Source organism: Fundulus heteroclitus, chromosome 1 (genome assembly GCF_011125445.2).
Source record: "Fundulus heteroclitus isolate FHET01 chromosome 1, MU-UCD_Fhet_4.1, whole genome shotgun sequence".
Classification (NCBI taxonomy): Eukaryota; Metazoa; Chordata; class Actinopteri; order Cyprinodontiformes; family Fundulidae; genus Fundulus; species Fundulus heteroclitus.
Window position 1 is genome coordinate 39,501,152 of NC_046361.1, and position 23,998 is coordinate 39,525,149.

The following is a 23,998-nucleotide window of genomic DNA, read 5'->3' on the forward strand; positions in this document are numbered from 1 at the left end:
TGCTGAGTGACGGACAGGACCGGTCATTTAGAGGCCCGCCGCGCCGCAGCCAGAGCCGCTGCGCCGCCGCGCCGCCCGGCTCTGGCTGCCGTGCGCCGCAGAAATGCGCGCGGCCCGGCAGAGCTGCCATTAATCTTATTTGTTGGTGACTGAAAGTGATCCTCGCGGTTTTCCATGCTGTGTGTAAGCAGAGGGGTAAGGTGAGAGCTTCCTCCCTCGCCGCTCCGCTTACAGCCCGGTGACCTCAGCAACCGTTCCCTGGTGGGGGGGGGGGGGGGGTGCCTAATGTAAACAGAGTTTTAAACGCACCGCAGCGTGTCCCGTCACCACGTTGGAATGCTTCAATGAGAGATTGTTAAAACTTTAATTCCCTTATTTTAGCTGCGGTTCTCGGCAGCCGTGGGGTTTACGTTGAGAAACGCTAAAGCTTTAAATTGACTTTAAGGATCGAGAGTCTTTGTTGTCGTTATGTAACCGTAATGAAATTTAAGATTTTTTTTTTTTTTTTATAGTTTTGTGCCAAAGCTGTCCAGTTCTAGCAGATTGTGAGGACCGGTCCTCTTCAAAAGGTTCTTCAATTGAATAAAAACAAAACTGAAGAAATAATCTTCGGACCAATAGAGGAATGATCAAACATTAGCTCACAGCTTCAACTAGGAACCACTGATCAGGCCTGAAACCTCCATCTAAAGACAAAGTGGACCTTCTAGAACCTGGAGAACATTTCCAGGATTAAAGGACTGATGTCTCAGCAGGATCTGGAAAAACTAATCCATGTTTATCTTTAGTAGAACTGATCACTAAGAACATGGACCCGGTTCTGAAGTCCTCACTAAGACTAAGAACGTAGAGAACATGGACCCTGTTCTGAAGTCCTTCCACTAAGACTAAGAACGTAGAGAACATGGACCCGGTTCTGAAGTCCTCACTAAGACTAAGAACGTAGAGAACATGGACCCGGTTCTGAAGTCCTCACTAAGACTAAGAACGTAGAGAACATTGACCCGGTTCTGAAGTCCTCACTAAGACTAAGAACGTAGAGAACATGGACCCGGTTCTGAAGTCCTCACTAAGACTAAGAACGTAGAGAACATGGACCCGGTTCTGAAGTCCTTCCATGGCTCCCTGGATCTCAGAGAATAGACTTTAAAATCCTTCTGTTAGTCTATAAATCCCTGAATTAGCACCTAAATCCATCACAGACTTGTTATCAGGGCATCAACCCTCCAGACCACTCAGGTCTTCTGGCTCCAGCCTGCTCTGCAGAACCAGAACCAGAACCAGAACCAGACATGGAGAAGCAGCATTTAGTTCCTATGCTCCACTGATCTGGAACAAAATCCCAGAAAACTGTAAAAGGTTAAAACCCTCGGTTCTGTCCAAAGGAAGCTAACCCCAGAGCATGATGCTGCCACCGCCTTGCCTCAGTGTGGATATGGTGTCATTTTTAGCACTGTGGTGTTTTAGGAACCTTTAGGAACCCAAACATTTCGGTTCGGCTTCATTAAAACACATTCCTACCTGGCCGGGTGTTTTCTGTGAAAGACGTCCTCTGGTCCAGACATGTGGGCGTTACAGGAGACTGTCGGTACGTCTAGAACCCAACCAGCACAGTCTCTATGACCAGTTCCTGTCTCATCTTTTCACTGATTTTGAAAGAAACCTCAATTTCCATTTTATTATTGAAGACAAATCTGTTTTGTTCCTGGTTCATCAGATTTATATCTATCTGTGAACCGAGGTAACCCAAAAGCTGTGATTAAACAAACCAGATAAGTTTCCAAAAGTGTTAAAATAATTCATTCCATTTTGGCCTGGGTAGGAAACGGGTCTTGGGGGAGGGGGTCTTGAAGGGCCTTATGGGGCCCCTGTAAGCCCTACACTGCAAAAATGGATCTAAAAATAAGTAAAATGTTCTTAAAATTAGTGTTTTTGTCCTAGATTTGAACAGTTAAATAAGATTATCTGCCAATGGAATAAATATTTACCCCTAAAATAAGATAATTAGACATCCTGCACTTGAAATAAGACAATGGAGGTGAGTTGTTCCTATTTTAAGTGCAAAAATCTTATTCCATTGGCAGATCATCTTATTTACCCGCTCAGATCAAGGACAGATACACTCATTTGAGGAAAATATTACTTATTTTTAGTTCTGTTTTTGCATCTGGGGAGACAAGCTACCCAACCACTGAGTGCACCTCATGAGCGGTCATTACCCCCTTTACCCCCCCCTCCCTCCTTCACCCCCGATCTTTGACTCACTGGGGCCAAACTCAACACCTGCAGCTGCAGGTTTTTGCCCGACCCCCATGACCCCCATGGCCCCCATGCAGCCGGGGATAAAGGGCTCAGTCTATCCTGCCTATCAGTGACATCCTCTAATCTGATCCAGCTCTGCAAAAACAGTTCCAATAGCAACATGTTATCTAAGAAGGGTGATGCCTTCCTACCCGGCAGGGCGCTGTGGGTAGGGATAACAGTTTTATAACACTAAAGGGGGGTAAAAACTGATATTTTATCTAAATTGACCCTCATATGAAGTCATACTGTGAACTCACTCAGTCGCCTCACCGTTTATAGTCTGCACGTCTGATTTGGTTAACCAGCTGTTTACTCCCCGGACCCTTTACTGTATTTCTGTCAACAGAGTCCATTTTCCTTCAGCACATAATAAAAATAAATAAACTGGGATCTTCTTGATCACAGCTTCTCAGGCTTCACATACGGACTGTTTTTATCTCACGGCAGCGCTTTGGTTTATTTACACATTGGCGGTTCACAGCGAGTGTCATCTCAAACGGGTTACATGGAAACCACTTACATCCAAATCAGGGTTTGAAGACGAGGCAAATTTATTTCTAAAGCACATTTCAGTACAGAGACAATGCAAAGTGCTTTACATGATTAAAACATGGGAAAATAAAACAGAATAAAAGCATGTTAGAATAAAATGTAGAAACAAAAAAAAAACATGGGAAGATATTAAAAACAGTTGGACTACAAAGTTGAACTAATGATGTTTCAGTCATACTTTTCATCATGAAATCAAACTTTCCACCCTGGGGAGAAGATTGGCCCTGGAGACCTGTTAGATGGACTTTTCTGCTTCCAGACCCTATTTTCTTTAAAATTTAAATTATTTTTTAAAGGTCCTCTGGAGGTGGACCAATCAAATGAAAGGCTTCACACTTATTGGCCGTTCAGGTAATAATGAGAGAGAGTTCTCCTTTTCACATCTACCTACGTCTAGATAGAAGTCAGAGGCTTTAAGCCCACCTGAAGACTGCTGTGTGGGGGGTTGTTTTTTGTTATTTAATTAAAAAAAAGCAAGAGAAAGTCCTGACCCAAGTTGGCAACTTGGAATTGAGTTACGCTTAAGTTGCAAAATCAAAAACTTGAGAAGCAGATTTGCACTTTAAAGATTTGAGACTTCAAGGTCCGAGTCTCATAAACAATCATTAATTTTAAAGGAGATCCTCTCGGAGTCCAGATCTACCCTTCTTTACGCCTTCCTAAAACTGTTTAGAAATTGGTCTCCAATTATTCTTACATTTCTGTTGCAGTGAATGTCAGATGAGTAAAGAGATGCTTTTATTTTTGGCTTCCAACTCTATTCTGTGACTGTAAAAAAAAAAGATGTCAGTGCTGTTATTGCTGCTATGAAAGCTCATAAATCCCAAAGGTTTAACAGGATCCAATATGTTTTCCGCCTCTCTTTATTTATTTATTTATTTTAAAAGGCTTTTGATTTTTGTTGATCACAAACTTTGATCTGTCGTCTTTCAGCTGTTGATTTTTACTTTTTCCAGCAAGCAGTTTGCGAATTACCTCACAGGAAGAACCATAGATGTTCAGATTAAGGGTAATACATTGAGGTATTGCAAGATTAGGGCATCCCTCAAGGTTTAATGGTTGGCCCATATTTATTCCTGGGTTTTCCCCATGATAATGGCGTAATCCTGGCGGGGGGGTGTTGTTGCATCATGCAGCTCCATTAAGGGGTGCAGTGTGAACATAGTGTGCGTCGAGCTAACACCAGTTAGCGCGTTAGCTTATTCACTCCCAAGCGGTAACTTTAATGTCACTCTCAAACATCGAGGCGTTTCAAATAAACAGCGAGTAAAGCTTAAGCTTATAATACGTTGGGGGAAACCTTTTATCCTGTGTATAAATAAATAATCTTGGATAAAACATTCTGAACTCAGCTTTTCATTTCTATGCAGATGATCCTGTCATATATTGCGCCGCAGCCACTCCTGCTGACGCCGCTCAGCATTTACAACTTGCACTTCACTGAGTACAAGGCAAAAAAATACATGAAATAAATTAAAAATTAAACTTCTGTTTCAAGACTGCATACGTTTAAAAGCTACAGTTTAACTGTTGTCGTCTAACCGGTTTGAGAACCAATGTGTTTAATGTATTTAAAGTATTTATGTTGCTGCTCTTTTTGATAAAATATACATCTGATCTCGGTGGGATTAACTTGGTTAAATAAACGGTTTAAATAAATCATCTTTTAAGTGGCCACATAGTGACATAAAACAATAGAAACCCCTCTCAGTTGAATGTTTGAAATAGCTCTATGCAGCACATCCATTTGCCCACTATGAAATAATATTAAAGTCCGCTGTGGGAACAACAAACCTCCATGTTTAACTAAAAGTTGGAGACAGAATATCTGTTTAAAACTGCCGTTTCTTCCTCTGCCTTTTATATTGTGGTTTATAGTGGAACCAACAGCCAACAGAAGCTCCTGGGCGTTGTTTAAATCGGTTTTCAGTCTAAAAATGAAACAAAGATATAAAATTCTATTTAAATTATCAGATACATTAAACCTGGGTGTTGTTTTAAGTAAAAAAAAATTTATTCAGGTATCTTCTGTAAGACAGAATCATTAAAATGCTGCGTTTTCACACGTTCAGATGACGGTTCTGTCTGTTTATAATTCTGTTTTATTAGTAGATTCATATCCAACACGAACAATACGGTCAGCTGATCAATTAGTACGTTATCTGTCTAAGGGAGCTCAGCTGACCGTATCGAATCTTTTCCTCTGCAGCAATCTCCCCTCCTGGGCTACGGCTATTGTAAAGAAAACCTCTGAGTTAGTTGCAGTGATAATGTTTCCACCCATTAAACACACCTGAACACTGAATCCCTGGGCCCGACACATCCTCTGAGGACATAAGAAATTAATTAACAGCCTAAATGGGATAAAAAAATGCCAATTCATCACAACTGGAGAGCAGAAATGGTCAGAAAAGCCATAAACTGGTATGAAACATAACTACAAACTAGGGCTGAACAATTAATCGCATTTTCAATATAATCGTGATTTAAAAAAACGCAATTTCCAAATCGCAGAGTCTGCAATTTTTGGCTATGTAACAATCAGGGAATTAGACGCGTCCATTAGGTGTTGGTAAAATGCTTAAAGTGGGTTTGCCTCCACATGGAAGGGAAGACAGTTGCAGCAGTGAGATAATCTAATTTTATTACTTGTTTTAGAGTTTATATAATCATACATATTATTAAGTACAGGTCAATCAGTTTAATACATAGACTTGCTTGTTGGTTGGACTTTATGTTCAACAAGGATTGATGTCCAAATCCACTAAAAGCTGTTCTCTTGAATAATATTCTGATTAATAGAAACATTAAAAGTTCTTGTTTTGAATAGTCCTTGTTTACAAACATCTTTATTTAGACGCCATTTTTGTTGCTTGTGGTTAACGCAGAGAAAAGTCAAAATTGCAATTTTGGTTGAAATATATTGTAGGCAGAACGCAATCATTTCTGCTCTGAGTTGAGATGCTGTGGGTCTTTTAGCAACTAATCTGCACAGCGAGGAAACAAATTGATTTGTTGTTTGTATATGTTTAAAAACACGTGATAAATTAAACTGGGGGGGAAAAAATCGCATTAAATCGCAAGATTAAGAAAAAAAATCACAATTAGATTATTTTCCAAAATCGTTCAGCCCTACTATAAACGTAGCACAGCCAGCATGGCCTTATGCTTTTATCAATGAAGAGACCTGCAGCAACAAAGAAAAGCATGAATAAAGCAAAATATGCGCTTTAAATACTAAATAATGAACGTCTCTCTGGTGTGAGCTCTGTAGGCTGGCTTGGACATTTTAAACCTGCTCTGATCCCAGAATATTTCTCCTTATCCTGACTTTGTCCTCTTTAATCCTCCATTTTTTAATCCTCCAGTTGCTGTTTCAGGTCTGCGCCGTTCCCCGGCTCTCCGCATCCTTCCTTCCCGTTTCCGTCCTCGTCCGTCTCTGAAACGCCGCGCTCGTGTTTTTAGCCGTGCTGGCCTGTGCCGGCGGGGCCCCCCGTGTGTTTGCCTTGTGCGCGGTGTTGTTAGAAGGGCCCCGCATGGTTCGCTGTAACGATACAGTGTCTCTGTCTGGCTCCCTGCTGTTTGAACAGCGTCCTGAAGCGCCGATGGATCCCATGACAACTCCATAAATATTTACCAGCAGCAGCCGTCCCGCTCTGCTTCAGGAGCAACTTGTCTGCAGGCTATCTCTCTAATGTTTTCCTTCTTTTCTTTTTTTTTTTTTTTGTTCCTTTGTTGTTTCTCACAACTGTAGGATGTGTTGGTTCCATGGAGTTCTTTTGGATGTTGCCGGTGGCTTTTTTTTTTTTTTATTTTGTTTGTACTTTACTGTTTTTACAAGCCTCCGCTCTTCATCATCTTAGTGGAATGTCAGGAGAGTCCTGGACGTCCGTCCGTTTGTAAAGAGGCACGTGGAGCGCCATCGTGAAGGAGTAAAACAAAAAAAAAATAAAAGCAAATGAAGGTGTTTTGTTTTATTGGTTTAAGAAACGTTCAAACGCATCGCAGTATTTATGCCTCTCGATCTTTTCCACGTGTTGCAGCAACCACAAACTGGAATGTGCTTCATTGAGACGTTGATGGGGCAGCACAAAGTCAGGAAGTAGAAGAAAAATGTTAAATTTTAATCAATTAAAAAGCTGGAGCGTGGATTCAGCCCACTCCGGGCTTTGACTAGGCCGCTAACCAAATCCAGTCCGTTTGATTGCAGCTGTGATATTGTGTGTTTAGCGCCGCTGTCCTGGTGGAAGTTGAACCTCCATCCAGTGTAAGGCGGGATGATGTAGAGGAAAAAAAAAACATATTAATAAAATATAAATCATTGATCGATATCGGTAATTATCAACAAATTCAAAACATGTGTATTAAGTGCAGCCCTGGCCGTTTTATGCTGTTGCTTAGCAACCTTTTTCTAGATAAAGACACAAACACTGAATTCAAACTCAACCCTTTATTCAACCAACTTTTTACCAAAACTGAAAGTAAAAAAAAAAAAAAAAAAAGAACACGTGCTCTCTGACCCCTCTGAAGGGGGCGGAGCTTGGTTCCTGGGTCTGCGTTGTGATTGGCTGCGAGGATGTAATGACTGTAATAATAACCTACGTGGGTAGAATGAAAAAGGAAAAAAAAATTTTATTCTGTTGAACTTTTATTGAACCTTCATCAATATACGTCTAATAATCGATATATATTGTTATTGAATTATCGTCCAGCCCTGCTCCAGTGTCTAGTGCTTGGTTTCTTTATTTAGCTTCGTTCGTCTTCCCATCACCTCGGCCAGCTGGAGAAAACAGGACAGCGCTCCAGTTCGCCATTAAGACGGTGCGTTCAGGGTCTGCTAGCCGTTTGGTTTGTTCCAAACTACAAACAGAGGGGTCAAGTAACTAAGTATAAATACTTTACTTAAGTAGAAATTTTGGTTATTTACACTTTAGTGGAGTAATTGTTTTTTTTAACCTACTTTTTACTTCTACTCCTTATGTTCTGATGCAATTATCTGGACTTTCTTCTCCTTACATTTTGGAAATAGTCTCATTACTTTTTACTAATTATTTTTATTTCAGCCTGTTATCATTCTGGCTTTTCAGTAAGAAATAACAAATATTCAGATAAATAGTGCGACCCGAACAGTGAATTTGATTGTGCTTGGAGGCAGAAATGCACCAAGTTGTTTGCCAGACGCCCAACAAAAACCGAAGAAGAACAACAAAACGTAGAAGAAGAACATTGCCTTTTTAGGATTATTCATTATTTTCATTTTCTGATTAACCTCTAGGATTAATTATTCATTTTGACAACACTGTCAATATTTATAAAAGTGTAATACACTAATTTTCATGTCCAGTTTTATTATCTTCCATCTGTTATCCTCATCAGTTCCTGCAGCTACGCTTGGATGATTGTTTGCATTTCAATAATAAGTAAAAGGTTATTGATAAAATGAAGTTTGACTTCTTACCCTGATACTTACAGACATCAGAGTTTCTGCTCCATGGAACCATGTTGATGCTCAGAGGCACCTGAATGGACCTTTAATATATTTGCATTGGACTAAATGGTTAGTTTTCAACAGACATATGTGGGTGAAACAGCCAATCCCAATTTTCTTCAATATTAACAATAATATTAACAATAATGATAATATTTCAATGTTAACTATACAACTGTAGTAATTTGGGAAGGGAATTGCTTCTACTTTAATACTTATACCTCTAGTATCTATACTTATACCGGAGTAATAGGTGTGAACACTTCTGGCACCTCTGACTACAAACGGTTTTCTTTCAACTCTCCCATAACCGGCTAGTAGCTGTCAGAAGCCTCCTGATTAATGCTCCTCCTGCCGCTTTAGGTTAATTTCAGTGTTTAGTTGCTTTGCAGCTGTGCCTCACTCAGACGACGCATCAAACGGCGACGATCAAAGCAAGCGTGTCCAAACTTTTCATCGCCTGGGCCAAAATTGTCTCGTCAAAAGTACTCTAGGGCCAAAAGATGGAAATTAAGAACTAATATTCCAAAAAAAATTTGTTTTTTATTTTTCCTTTTACCGGCTCCACAAATTATGATCATGCACTATGGTGATTAATCACATTTGTGAATTTTTATGTATGAAAGGGATGTGTAAATCATTCCAGATTCAAAACTTAAAAGAGGTTTTTCATCTTTTGTCGTGTTAAAAGATGGTCGTCCCTTTTGCAAATTCTTTTGGACCCAATTATATTTTTTTCCGGTCCGTTCTCTGAAATAGTAACTGGACTTGAGTCGGTCTTTCTTTGAAAACAATCGCTGTATTTAGGCAACTTTTAAAAATGAATTAAAAGACTATTCTGGTGCACTAAAGTCTGCATTTGAGTAAAAGTCATTGAACAAATGTGGTCCTACTTATACTAAGAAATTAAATATTCTTTATGTTGTACCTAACATTTTCCATTTCAAGATTTTTTTTTTACTTATCTGTAACAATTTTGGCCTAATTAAGAATAAAAAGTCTCCATCTGCATTACTCGCATCTGCTGGTGCATCAAATAATATTTGAATTGCAGTTTTAGTTAGAAAACTGAAGAGCAAAGTTCTGAAAAAGGGTCGATTTTAACCTTGCAAGGTCGGAAACGCCACTTCAACATTTTTTTAGAAGTGCTTTCTTCATTAACGGGGCTTACAGGTTCACAGACAAATTAAGATGACTATTAGTTATTCTCGGAGAAAGTTTTAATTTATGAGCTAAAAACACAGACAAAACTATTTCACCGCAAAAAAAAGATAGTTTATTTTCTTATTGTTGTAACAGAAGCAAAAAGAAACATCTTAACTCAAATTCTCTGCATAACAAAGAAACTACAATCAACAAGTCTGTAAACATACAAATGATAACGCAGATTTTAATGTAACACATAAACCTATTCAAAATGAAGATGGCGTGAAAACGTACCACAGAAGTACTTTAAGTGCACCAAATTTATTTATTTTATTTTTTACACAATGTCTGCTTAACAATACAATTAAATACGTCCCTAAATAAAACATGTTGCCTGCAGTATTTACAACAATAACAAAAGGTCAATGCCAAATTCTCAGACATAAATTATTCACCATCTTCGTCTAGTAATCCACATTGAAGAAAGAGAGAGAAAAAAGAAAAGAAAAAAAGGAAAAAGAAGAAAAAAAGAAAAAAAGGGGAAAAAAAGAAAAAAAAAGAAGAAAAAAGGAAAAAGAAGAAAAAAAGAAAAAAAGAGGGGGAAAAAAGGAAGAAAAAATAAAAAAATAAATAAAAATAATTGCAGTGGGGGGGCCACACACACCCAGGCCAGGGGCCGTAAATGGCCCGCAGGCCGCGCTTTGGACACCGCAGTCCTTCACAGCTGGACTGTATTTAGCAGCGTGGATGTTTCTGGAAACAGGGATTGATTTATTTATCGTTTTATCGGTAAAAACGGTTAAATGCATCATTTTCTGTGCTACTCTGCGTCGGTCGTCGCTTTAAATCCAGATTAAATGTGTTGATGTTTGCGGTGGAAACAGAAAAGTATTATTTTTGTTGTTGGCTGTAAATGAAAGCGTGACGAACTGATGGGCGTGTCTCCATCAGATGACGGGAAGCTCTTCCATGGGAGCGGCGTCGGCGACGCTTTTGGCCCCCGCTGCTTCAAAGGGGACATCATGGGCTGCGGCATCATGTTCCCGCGAGACTACAGCCTGGATGGAGAAGGTCCAGGTACCAAAAAAAAACAAAAAAAACACCTGTTTCACCTCTACGCTGAGGCTGGAACAGCCTTTAACAGCCCCTCTGCTCTGTTGATCAGCTGATGTGGAGGCCTGGGACCGGCCGGAGGACCGCCTCGGTCCAGACGCCGTCCAGAATGTCCTCTATCTTAACGGAGAAGAAGAGGAAGAAGAGGAGGAGGAGGAGATCGCTCAGGAACAGCAGGGGAGGAAGGTGACGGTGAGTTAGACTTTCACATAAGGTTGCACCACATCAGGAAACGTGATATTATTGGTAAATATTATCACGGGACTCTGAACTGCTGAGGCCGCAATATGGACTCTGTACCACATTCGTATATTACACGGTTTTTAATACTCTCCTGGATACGTGAATAGCACAATGTCTATTTCCCATGCATTGTTTGCATTGTTACATTGTTTTACATTTCAATTGTTTACATAAATCGCTGCTGCATCTTTGTCCTGAAAAATAGTGCAATCTACTGTGATTTTTAGAGTGATTTTTTTTTTTCAAGCTGTATGCAAACGAAATTTCCTTCTGTACGCACTTTGTGCATACAAAATGACAATAAAGATGTCTATCTATCTATCTATCTATCTATCTATCTATCTATCTATCTATCTATCTATCTATCTATCTATCTATCGTTCCTCTGTAAATTCTCAGTTATCCGTGTCGTCGCAGCAGCAAACAGGATTAAATCGGAGGAAACCGGACTTTCTCTCAGTTCTGTGTCGGTTCTGGTGGATCGCTCTGATCAACCTGCAGGTGGGGCGCTGCTGTTTTTAAGGGACATGGAGGCTCGTCCTCCTAGAACCAGTCCAGGTCAGAACCAATGACCCGCCGTCTCGTTATCAGAGCTGTGAGTTACCGCGCTGAGAAGGTTCTCTCTGCCACAGAGGAGAAACAACAGGAGCAGGTCAGGAAATCTCTGCAGGTAACCCAGAAATGGGCCTTTGTCAAATCAGCCAGTAATCAGCTGGCAGAAAAACAACAACAACACAGCATCGAACACGGAGGAGAGACGCAGAAACATCATTATTCCAGATGTTTCAGGAGTTTCTGAGACACTCGGGAGGATTTTCTCCAAACACAACATTTCAATAAATGAATAAAACTCTCAGACAAAAACCGGTTCATCCCAAAGACAGAACACCAGAACCTCAGCTGAGCGGCGTCGTGTCTGCGGTCCAAAGCAGCGGGGACGGCTCAGACATCAGAGAAACTAAACTACAGCTACATGAACGCCTGGAGCAGCACAGGAGGACCAGCAGCTCACTGGTACCTCCAGAACAAAGGAGACACTGGTGAGGACAACGATGTCCAGATGTTGGACAGGGTTAACAGATGTTAGAAAGAGGTGTGAAAGGACAGTGATGGTGGGTCACTGGTTCTGACCTGGACTGGTTCTAGGAGGATGGACCTCCATGTCCCTTAAAAACAGCAGCGCTCCACCTGCAGGTTGATCAGAGCGTGAACCAGAACTGATAAAGACTCAGTTCAATTCAATTTTATTTATATAGCGCCAATTCACCACCTCAGTTCAGCTCAATGAAAGTCATTTAGAGCCACACATCTTACTTGACATTTCGTTTAATTCAATTCAGTTTTATTTATGTAGTTCCAATTAACATCATGTCATCTCGAGGCTCTTTCCAAAGTCAGACTCCATCAGATCCTCCAGGTTGGTGAGAAAGTTTCCTCTCTAAGGAAACCCAGCAGGTTGCATCAAGTCTCTCCAAGCAGCATTCACTCCTCCTGAAAGAGCGTAGAGCCACAGTGGACAGTCGTCTGCATTGTTGATGGCTTTGCAGCAATCCCTCATACTGAGCATGCATGAAGCGACAGTGGAGAGGAAAACTCCCCTTTAACAGGGAGGAGAACCTCCAGCAGAACCAGAACCAGGCTCAGTGTGAACGCTCATCTGCCTCCACCCACTGGGGCTTAGAGAAGACAGAGCAGAGACACAGAAAGCACAGAAGCTCACATTGACCCAGGAGTACTTTCTATGGTAGATGGTAATAGAGGATGATCTGCCTCCTCTGATGATGTCACAACTAACAGAACACCAGACCAGGTGTACCTTCTATGAAGAGAAAAATGACAGAGAACAAAAAGGTAAAAGCTGAAATAACAACAAACAATGCAGATTGGAGAGCAGTAGGAGAACTCAGCAGAGTGAGAGAAATAGACCCTCATGTCCTCCAGCAGCCTAAGCCTATAGCAGCATAACTATAGAGGTAGCTCAGGGTAACATGAGTCACTCTAACTATAAGCTTTGTCAAAAAGGAAAGTTTTAAGATTAGTCTTAAAAGTAGACGGGGTGTCTGCCTCACGGACCAAAACTGGGAGTTGGTTCCACAGAAGAGGAGCCTGATAGCTAAAGGATCTGCCTCCCATTCTACTTTTAGAGACTCTAGGAACCACCAGCAGACCTGCAGTCTGAGAGCGAAGTGCTCTGCTAGGAACATACGGGGTAATCAGAGCTCTGATATATGATGGAGCTTGATTATTAAGGGCTTTACACGTTAGAAGGAGAATTTATTTTAAATTTTATTCAAATTAAATTCCATTCCTGAAGTCTCGTCTCTGCTCCAAGCTTTTTCTGGTCACTCCTCTCCTTAAGGCTGAGCCCAGCTTCCCTCCAAAGCTCAGCAGCTCGCCTCCTGGATGTTCTTCTTTTTGTCATGATGTTTTCTGACCGCAGTGAGGAAACAGAGAGGAGCGACGACTCTCTGTGATCTACAATTAAACTCTGCTTCATTGAGCTGCCAGGTGTAAAGCAAAGGATAAACGGGACAACATGGTCAGGCCTCTCTTGTAAATGGGAACGTTAAGGTTTATTAATAATAATAATAATAATAATAATAATAATAATAATAATAATAATAATTAATAATAAAGAGAAAGAAGAAAGCTGATTGCTCCGTAGCAGTGCAGCTGACCAATCAGGCTGGACGGCGTCCCCCACACTGCAAAAATGGATCTAAAATTAAGTACAATTTTCTTAAAATGTGTGTTTTTGTCCTAGATTTGAGCAGGTAAATAATATTATCTGCCAATGGAATTAGTTTTTTGATCCCTAAAATAAGATAATTAGACATCCTGCACTTGAAATAAGATGGAGATGAGTTGTTCCTATTTTAAGTGCAGAAGTCTTATTCTATTGGCAGATCATCTTATTTACCTGCTCAAATCAAGGACAGATACACTCATTTTAAGAAAATATTACTTCTTTTTAGTTCCATTTTTGCAGTGCAGAGCAGTGTTGTAGTCAAGTCACTATGCCTCGAGTCCGAGTCCAGGTTCGAGTCTCCAGTGTTTAAGTCCGAGTCAAGTCCAAGTCAAAAAAAAAAAATTTTGAGTCGAGTCCACTACTCATCCGAGTCGAGTCCAAGTTCCGCACTAAATAAGCATAGCCTTCATGTTTTTAAACTAAAAAAAAATCCACACTCCACCACATTGCACTAATAATTTAGATATTAAAATCATACAACAAATAATATTCTAATGACATATTAAAGTTATAGCCTAATGATATAAAAAAAAAGTCGAGTCTCTTTCTTAATTTCCGAGTCAGAATGATCTGAATGTAGGAGTCCGAGTCCAAGTTCGAGTCATCAGTGCTCAAGTCCAAGTCAAGTCACGAGTCTCTAAATTTAGCTAATGACTCGGACTCGAGTTCTACAACACTGGTGCAGAGAGACCGCCTGTCCCTGCGGCGCCGACCTGAAGCTCCCGGTCCAAGCAGTCCGTGTCCAGGATGTGTGCGGTCTGCACAGACCTGTCCAGATCCGTCTGACGCTGCGGTCTGGACCGCTCCTGCAGGAGGAAACTGTTCGTTTCTTTAAGCGTCTCCTCAGAGAGCGTGAAGAACCTTGGAACCTTTTGCCTTCCAGCTGCATTAGTCTGATGTTCCTCTGCTGATGTTCCACAGCGTTTAACCTGCCGGCTGCTACGGGTCAGAGCCAGAGGTCCAGCTTCAGCTCCAGCAGCTCAGAGGTTCTGGCGTTGTCTCGACTCGCCTGTGCGAGCGGAGGCCGGGGTGGGGGGGGGGGGGGTCAGCGCGGGGCCGAAACCCAGCTGGGTGAGGGAGCGGAACGGGCCGGGGCCTGATCCAGGGATTTGTCGTTATTTGCTCAGTGGGACACATTAGTCTCGGCGCGGCGGCACGGCACGCACTGTTCTGCCGGCTGATGAAATATGTTTCTGTGATTCAGCGGGTCGGGCCGGGCCGGGCCGGGTCGGGCCGGGCCGGGCGGCACGCTTCCACCGTCTGACGGGTGACTCAGCGCCGGTCGTCACGGTCGTCACGGAGACGGCGGCTCTTCACGCTGTTGTTTCAGCGCCGACTCGCAGACCAGCCGTCCGTGTCGGCGTTCTGCGGAGAGCAGCTGGAAGATGTTTGATCGGTCGCTGATTTAGGGGAGACGTGTTCCGTGAAAACATCGACTTTCTCCAGACGACAGACGTTGCACTCGCACCTATTTATTCAAACCCGTCTCCTAATCGCACATAATTCCTGCTGGGGACTCCTGAGCCGCGGCCGTCATGTCGCGCCTCATGCAGAGATTCCTCCGTTCTGGTGTCCCGTCGGTGGATTTAATCACACAAAGGTTTGGCTGTCAGGGGTGGAAATAAACATTTTCCTGCATTTACTCAAAGGTTCAACGAGCTGCTGCTTGTTTTCTATCATTTCATGCCTAAACTGGAGACGATTATCAGTCATCCAGGTCATGATCATTCCAAAAAAAGTTAAAAAACAAAACAACTGGACTATTTTCTGAAGTTAGAAGACGTTTCGCTTCCCATCCATTGAGAAAACTTTCTGGATGGGAAGCGAAACGTCTTCTAACTTCAGAAAACAGTCCAGTTGTTTTTTGGAATGATCATGCCTAAGGTTTAGAGGGTTTTCTTTAGGCTGATATTGTTTTCTTCTTTCTCCATAAACATGATAAAAACCTGCGTTTAAACCACACTGCAAAAAGGGAACTAAAAGTAAGTAAAATATTTTTTTGAAATTAGTATATTTTTCCTTGATTTGAGCAGCTAAAGAAGACCGTTTGTCAATTGAATGAGAATTTCTACCCCTAAAATAAGATAGTTAGATATCCTGCACTTGAAATAAGATGATGGAGATGAATTGTTATTATTTTAAGTGGGAAAATCTTATTCCGTTGGCAAATAATCTGATTTACCAGCTCAAATCAATGAGAAATACATTAATTTCAAGAGGATTTTTACCTATTTTTACCTCCTTTTTTGCAGTGCAACTAATGTTAGCAATCAGCTTCGGAACGCAGTTTGTAAGGTACACAGGAAAAAAACCTGCGTCATGCACTGCAAAAAGGGAACTAAAATTAATTAATTGTCCCTGAATGCCGTTATTTGTTGTTGTTTTTTTTACCCCAGACAGGTTAGTAGTGGAAACCGTTCAGATTTCAGACCCGTCGATGTCTCCTGTCTCACCGTTCTGCCTCCGCTCTCCTCCAGGTGTTCTTCACCCGGAACGGGAAGCTCATGGGCCGGCGGAAGGTGGCGGTGCCTCCTGGGGGTCTCTACCCCACCGTGGGGATGCTGAGCAGCGGCGAGAAAGTCAAGGTGGACCTGCATCCTCTCAGCGGATGAAGAAGGCGGCAGGTCTGCTGCACACGTCTGCTTCCTAAAGCTCACCAGCGGTTTGTTCTATGCAATCTGCACCGCTGCCGTCCTCCAGCATCTTCTCCTCCTGCATGCACTTTGTCTCAGTGAGCTGGAAAAACCAATCCCCCTCCCTCCTGCGCTCCGGCACATCAAGCAAAGGGAACGCACTGCAAGAAGGGAACCAAAATTAAGTAAAATTTTCTTGAAATTAGTGCATTTCTTCTTGATTTGAGCAGGTAAATAAGATTATTTGCCAATGGAATAAGATTTTTGCCCTTAAAGTAGGAATAATTCATCTCCATCATCATTTTTCAAGTGCAGAATAGCTAATTATCTTATTTTAGGAGTAGAACTACTAATCCCATTGGCAAATAGTCTTATTTACCTGCTCAAATCAATGAAAAATAGACAAATTTCTAGAAAATTTTACTTACTTTAGTTCACTTTTTGGAGTGTGGGGCCTGGTCCCTGCGGTCCTTCCTCCTGGGAGCAATCGGGGGGGCATGTAGTTCTCCTCGGGTTGAGAAATAAACCGAGCGTGTTTCCAGAGAGCTCGGTCTGCAGCCAGAATCCAAATCAAAACGGGTCAGACACATTTTCTACAAGGCGTCTTTAAAGAAAAAAAAAAAAACTATATTTATCTTGTTCAGGGACCACGTGTGTGTTTTAGCACTTTGTGACGTTAAAATAGAAAAAAAATAAATAAACGTGCAGGCTTTATATTCTGGATCCAAATTGTGAGAGAGAACAGAAACTTTAAGAACCAGCCCAACGTTAACTTATGCAATTCACCAAAAAGTAAAAAGTTTCACTTAATGTTTGGAAGGAGGGAAAGAGTGAAGACTAAAATCTACCTGCAATAAATTCCTGTTTTTTCCTCCTGAGATGAACGCTTGAGGTCCAGTCCTCCGCCGGCTCCGTCCTCGTCTCCATCAATGCTGAACTCCTGTTCGTTTGACTCTGGCGCGTCTCAGGATGGCCGCGGTGCTGACACTGCAAAAAGGAAACTAAAAGTCAGTAAAATGTTATTAAAATCAGTGTATTTTTCCTTGATCTGAGCAGCTAAATAAAACTATTTGCCAATGGAATGAGAATTTCCACCCCTAAAATAAGATAATTAGACATCCTGGACTTGAAATAAGATGATAGAGTTGACTTGTTTTTATTTTAAGTACAAAAATCTTATTCCATTGGCAAATAATCTTATTTAGCTGCTCAAATCACAGAAAAATACACTAATTTCAAGAGGATTCTACCTACTTTTAGTTCCTTTCTGCAGTGGCTGCTGGACGTTTCCGTGCAGTTTGGTGTGGTAACAGATTTTAGCTTTAGGTTTGTTGGAGAGCCTTTATTTCCTTTTAAGCTGTAACACATTCGTGCATCAAGCAGAGTCTGTGGGTGGCACCCTGCGGCAAACTTTTATCGGACTGAATGATGAAAGTTTGACGAACCGCAGACGGCCACAGGAGCCTGACTGCGGATTACCTGCTGCCCAAATGATCTATACTCCTTGCAGATTTAGACCTAAACCTATTTTCACTCAAACGTTTATTTCTGATAGGAAATAACACAGATGTCTGCAAAAACAGAATTAAAAAGTAAAAAAGTAAAATCTTCTTGAAATTAGAATATTTGTCCATGATTTGAGCTGGTAAATTTAAATGATTTGCCAATGGAATAAGAATTTTTTCAAGAAAGATTTTACATCAGTGCAAAAGATGATGTACAACACTGCAAAAAGAGAACTGAAAATAAGTAAAATTTTCTTCAAATGAATGTATTTGCTCTTGATTTGAGCAGGTAAATAAGATTATCTGCCAATGGAACGATTTGTACCCCTAAAATAAGATAATTAGATATCCTGCACTTGAAATAAGATGACGGAAATGAGTTGTTCCTACTTTAAGTGCAAAAATCTTATTCCATTGGCAAATAGTCCTATTTACAGGCTCAAATCAAGGAAAATACTTTAATTTCAAGAAAAATTTTCGTATTTTAATTCTATTTTTGCAGTGAAGCGTGTGATTAAAGTTATTTGCAGCGAGGAGAAACTGGTCTAAATCTGCCAGGGCTTTGAGTTATTTTAGCCTGGGCTGTAATCTGTAATTCAGACAAAAAATGCTTTAGAAAATCAACCAGATCAATAAGAAATAAAGCATAAACAGCAGAATATTGTTGCTCGTAGGACTCACAGCAAAAAGGGAACTAAAAGTAAGTAAAGTTTTCTTGAAATTTGTGTATTTGTCCTTGATTTGAGCAGCTAAATAACATTATCTGCCAATAGAATGAGTATTTTGACCCCTAAGATAAAATAATTAGACATTCTGCACTTGAAATAAGACGATGCAGATGAATTGTTCCTGTTTTAAGTGCAAAAATCTTATTCCATTGGCAGATAATCTTATTTAGCTGCTGAAATCAAGGACAAATACTCTGATTTCAAGACCATTTCTCTTAGGTTTAGTTCCCTTTTTGCAGTGCAGCATTAAATTCAACCAAACTGCCTCAGAAACCCGAGGTGAACCGAGGACGACTTTCTGATTCTGAGACCTTTAAAGCTCTGCTGACCCGAGTGCTTCGGGCAGCTTCGTCCAGAGTTCAGCGGTGAGACCACAGATGCTGCTTCACCTCTGGTCTCCAGATGTTGCTGCAGCTGGAGGACGTCCACCCGCCCTCTGAAGCTCTGATAAAAGGCCAATCAGCCGTAAATCAGCCATAAAATCTGTTCTACATCATTCCAAGAGGCAAAAACAACCTTAATCTGGTTTTTGTTCAATTCCAACAGCATGTTGGTGGATAAACGGCGGCTATTCAGAGAAATCATCTCTGAAGGAGAACCAGCGATTCGTTTGTTGGAGCTGGTTTCCACATTAATTAACGGGGATCTGTTGAATCTAATCAATGCTGTAGGAGTAAATCTGACTTGCTGTTATCCACATTTCAGCCACAAACCAACAGATGTCAAGAGATAGACCAACACCAAACTGTGAGGAGGAAGCTTAATAATAAAGGGTTTTAATTCAGCTTTCACCATTAATAATCTGACAGTTTTGGTATGCATTTGTGTTCCTCCCCTATTACTCTGGTACCCTTAAAAAAAAAAAAAAAGAGCCATGCAGCCGGCGCGTCTCCTTCAGGGACGGGGAAGATGTCTGGAGCCGGACTCAGGGAAGCAAACCTGCATCACAGCCACAGGCAGAGTGGAATAAAATAGAATAAAATAGAGTAGAATAGAGCTGCAATTCAACTAAAGGGAGGTACAGAGTTTTACCTGATGTCTCCGCTGGCGATTTTTACACAATCCAAGGCAATAATGTTTAAAATGACCAACTGGTCGCATCAAACTATGAAATAAAATACAAAAACAATCCGTACAGACAAGAAAATTAACCATACACACTCACAGCATGTAGACATTAAGTATAAAAAAACGACTAAGAACAATATGTACATCTGTGTAAAGAGAAGTTAAAATTTTTCAAAGTAAACATAATAAAATCACACAAAAAAAACAATTAAAACCTTATCCAAACTTTGTTGTGTGCAAAAGTTATCTTTAAAGTCCTCAATGGTCTCAAAAATCTAATATTTTTACCAATAATCTGTATTTGCAGCTGTTTATGCATCCCAATGAAATGTCTATTTAACCCATCTCACCACTGGATGGCGCCAAGGAGCATTCTGGGGCTAAGGATGTTGCTCTAGGACTCAGTGGCTGCCTGTGGGATTTGAACCAGCAGCCTTCCCTAGAATGTAAGCTCCCTGCTCTAACCACTAGCCAAACGCTCCCTAATATTTTATTAAAAACATAAAAGCAAATTTATTTTTGTTTTACGTACAAAAAAAGCTAAACATGCAATGATGAAATGGTTCCGCTTCACCCACTTTGCAATGTTTTTGTGGTTGTAATGGCCAAGATGCTGTTATCTAGGACAAGATAAACTTTTTAATTCCCAAACTTATTTAATAGAATGTCAGCGAAAGACATTTTTCATTCAGCCTCGATGTTCGAGCGTCTAACCCAGAGCAAGACGAGAATGACGAGGACAAACCTGCAGAGTCAAGCCTTCTAATATAAATAGGCGCAACGTTTGTTCTCTTAAAGGAGCAATAAGATATTTACTGTAAAATCAACATAAATCATTTTTATTTGTCACCTGGGATGGAATTAATGTTCCCTATAAACAATCGGTCCTCTCCTTCAACAATATCAAGTTTTTCTCCTTTCACACATAGAGGAACGGTCCGGTGTAGGTACCAGATCGACTCGGGCGCTTCCCGATGACGTCATCATACGGCAAATCCACTCAAACAAACTACATTATGCCCGCGATCTCCATTTGTTACAAATCAATTTTATTTTGTTAATTTACGGTTATTTTCCAGTAACTTAATCGAGACATGAAAACTTTTAACATATTTTTGGAATGCTTCTGTGGTAGTCTGACAATTTAATCGGTAATTTTGCCGGATCAAAGTTACATCTTAAGAGAAATTTCCTTCATCCAATTTTTTTTTTTTAAAGTTGTGAAGGGAAAATAAACCATAAACTCTTTTAATTTTTAATAAAAGTCTGCAGCCATTTTAATTTAATCATGGCATTCATCACTTTAAAATCAATACAGTTTATTCCTCCTTTTTCTGCTGATATTACTATGTTGTTCTTTCTGATCACATGTTTTTTATTATTCCAGATGAAATTGTGATGAATTTGATAAATTTTTTATTGTAGTATTTGGTATATTTAAGATATATGCTGGATAAATTAATCTGGCTATCCCTCCTGTTTTTTAACAATATTCTTCCAAAAATTTAGCTGTCAAATATTTGTTGATTTTTTTATTTTTATTTTTATTTTTTTGTAAAATGGCTTGAATATTTGTTATATCATTTCCAGTGCGGTCCTTGTTAATCATTATAGCTAAATATTTCACCTCATTTTTATCAATTAAAGTCGGTTGATTATTTGAATTGCTAAGATTTCAATTTTTTTTTTCTATGTTCATCTTTAAGCCTGAAGCTTTTGAGAAAAAGGAAACCGCTAAATTAACTTAATAAAATTAGTTACAAATGCAGACCGCGGGCTCTATGTAGTTTGTTTGAGTGGCGTTGCCATAATGTGACGTCATCAGAAGGCGCAGGACCCGAGTCAATCTGGTACCTACACCGGACCTATTTCGGTTCAGATTGTAGCCTTTGTTTACTTCCTGGTTCCTGAGCCAATCAGATGAGAGTTCCCAGGGTTCCCAACACAGAGCGCAGCGTTTGGTATTTTATTTTGGTAAAAGAGCAGCAGCCTGCAGACATGGAAGCCAGTAATAGACACGGGCCAGAAATAGAACAAAATAGAAAATCATAGACCCATCCTGTGGAAGTAAAGATTCACAACAACACAGCGTTTAAAAACGGCATATCAGATTATTGTAATTGGCAGGCTGTAGTACCGATTGGAGCCACTAGGTGTCAGTATTACGTATAGCTCCTTTAGGAAACTATATAAGCAAGCGCTATGATAGCTAAAATAAAGTCTGTTGCCCTTGACGTGTTTTGTGAAAACAAGAAGGACTTTCTACACTCCTCCACTGACAGCTTCAGCGTCCTTGAGTTCGGACTACAAAACCAAAGCAACAACTAAAAGATGGTGGTAAAATGGTGAGATGCCTGTTAGCTTATTTAGACTTTCTGCTAAAGAGCTGTGACGTAACGGAAAAACCTGAATGGCTTGAAAAATATGACCCAAAAAGAATCTGAAGATATCCAAACAACACTTTTCAGTACTTCCAGGCACCCCACGCATGTTATGCCACCTTTAAAGCAAAAATCAAGGTCAATAAAAGGAAAAAAATCTGTGTTTTACCTTAAGTTTTTCATTTTAGGAACAATTTAACATGTTTTCCATTTGCATCAACTACCTGTGCTTTGGGGTCAACTTTAGATAATTCTGGCAGACTTTGCAGCCGTTCTTGCAGCAAAAGAAACACAAATGCATGCCGCACTTTTCAGATTATACGTAATTACAAAGCATTCCCCTCACAATTATGCACCACTTTGTTGGTCTATCACATAAAATGCCTAAAAAAATACACAGATTTACAAGATGAGCAAAACTCAAAGGGGTTTGAATACTTCTGTGAGGTGCTGTAGGGTCGACTCGGCGTGTTCATGAACGACGCAACTGTAAATGTGACAAACTTCTGCACAGGGTAACTTTAAAATCATATCTGCTGGTGTCTGAACCTTTTTAGCCGTCATGTTTAGATTTTCCTTAAATAAATAAAGTAAACTGAGTTTGGATCAGTCGGGTTTGTTCTCCTGCAGGACTGAATAAAAACACGCCGGCATCGCAGAGATAAAAAATAAAATCTGCCCCGGTCGCTCAGATCAGAGCTAAATGTGAGTTTAGTCCTGTTGTTATATTCATGATTCTGCCTTGTTGAATTGCACTATGAGATCCTTGTTTGCCCTTCCTGTACAGCCTCTTTAGTTTGTTTTTTATATTTTTACCGTTTGTGTGTATCTGCATGATCCATTTCACTTTGCTGCTGGTACACCTGAACTTCCCTGCTGAGGGGCAATAAATAAGTATTTCTATTCTATCATTCACCTGATCATCAATAAAGATTTTATTAATCTAACCAAATTGTGGATTTATTTCTTCCTCTTTATGCACACATGTGATTATTCTAGTGGGTCATAGTAATTTAACAGGCGCAGTTCCACTAATGTGGTTTTATTGATGACTATGGGAACACGGCAATACTTGATTTGTAACGAGTACTGACATCTAGTGGTCAGCTTTGAGAAAACATCCTTTAAAAAAAATTTTAAAGCCACTTTCACCCAAATGACTTAATTCTAGTTTAGACTCCATTGTTTGACTAAAATGTCCAGTGGGCTCTGCAGCTCTTGCTTTCATCACAGCTTTATGTCCCGCCTTTAACCTCAACGCTGCAACGTGATTGGCCAGTTGAAGTGAGAGCGGTACAGGACGGAAAAGTTTTATTTTATTTTTTTAAAGGACCTTTTATCGCTTACCTTGCTTATGAGCTGCGTCACTGACTAACAAGTTCTCAGTCTCCTCATTACTGTGCCGAAAGGGACGGAACATTTTTTGGATAAAATTTGAGAACTGTTTTAATTTGTGGTAAACTATCAAAATTATCAGCATCTTTCACCGTGCAGAATTACTTTTTAATAGTTGCTAAATTCACTTCATTAAAGACACACTTATGTCTAGATTAAAAACTTTTGTTTAGGATTACCTTTGACTGTTTTACTGAAACATCTGTTCAGTTTTTAATATTTGCTTTAATTTCTATTTTCCCTATTTTTTTTTTACACATTTTATTCCACCTTGCTTTTATTCTCTTATTTTCTTGTATTTTAATCATGTAAACGCTTTGCATTGTCTTTGCACTGAAATGTCACGTCATATACAGATAAATTTGCCTTCAGTTCGCTGCTTTGTCCACCAGAGGGCGCTGCATTGGTGGCATTAAACATGAAGGGACAAATGTTTATTTAAAAAGTTGTGATTTGATTTTCTACAAATACATTTAAGCCATTTTATTAATCTTTAGAGTCACGCCTGCCGAACATTTGACAGCTTTAGTTGTATGTGTCTGCAGAGATGTTAGCTGCCCTGCTCCCCTGACCTGTAAGGAGGGAAGGTCGGCTCTGAGGTAGGGGAGACCGGGGCTAGTGGTCACATTTTTTACACTCATACATAAATATTGGAATCAAAACACCAAATATAAAAAAAACATATGTACCAGA

The 23,998-nt window shown here is 40.2% G+C and overlaps 1 protein-coding gene across 4 annotated transcripts in view; it reads left to right on the top strand.

Moving 5' to 3' along the window:
- The window catches only part of spryd3 (SPRY domain containing 3), a 66,433-nt gene extending 49,939 nt beyond the window's left edge, over positions 1-16,494 (top strand). For 3 of the 4 annotated variants that reach the window (XM_036142772.1, XM_036142765.1, XM_036142775.1), the window contains 3 exons: positions 10,442-10,567; positions 10,656-10,795; positions 16,073-16,494. In XM_036142772.1, the coding sequence (XP_035998665.1) occupies positions 10,442-10,567; positions 10,656-10,795; positions 16,073-16,207 (401 nt within the window). In that variant the 3' untranslated portion in view covers positions 16,208-16,494. The remainder of the gene's footprint in view (positions 1-10,441; positions 10,568-10,655; positions 10,796-16,072) is intronic. The other variant, XM_012869329.3, reaches the window with a different exon arrangement.
- The last annotated feature ends 7,504 nt before the right edge of the window (positions 16,495-23,998 follow it).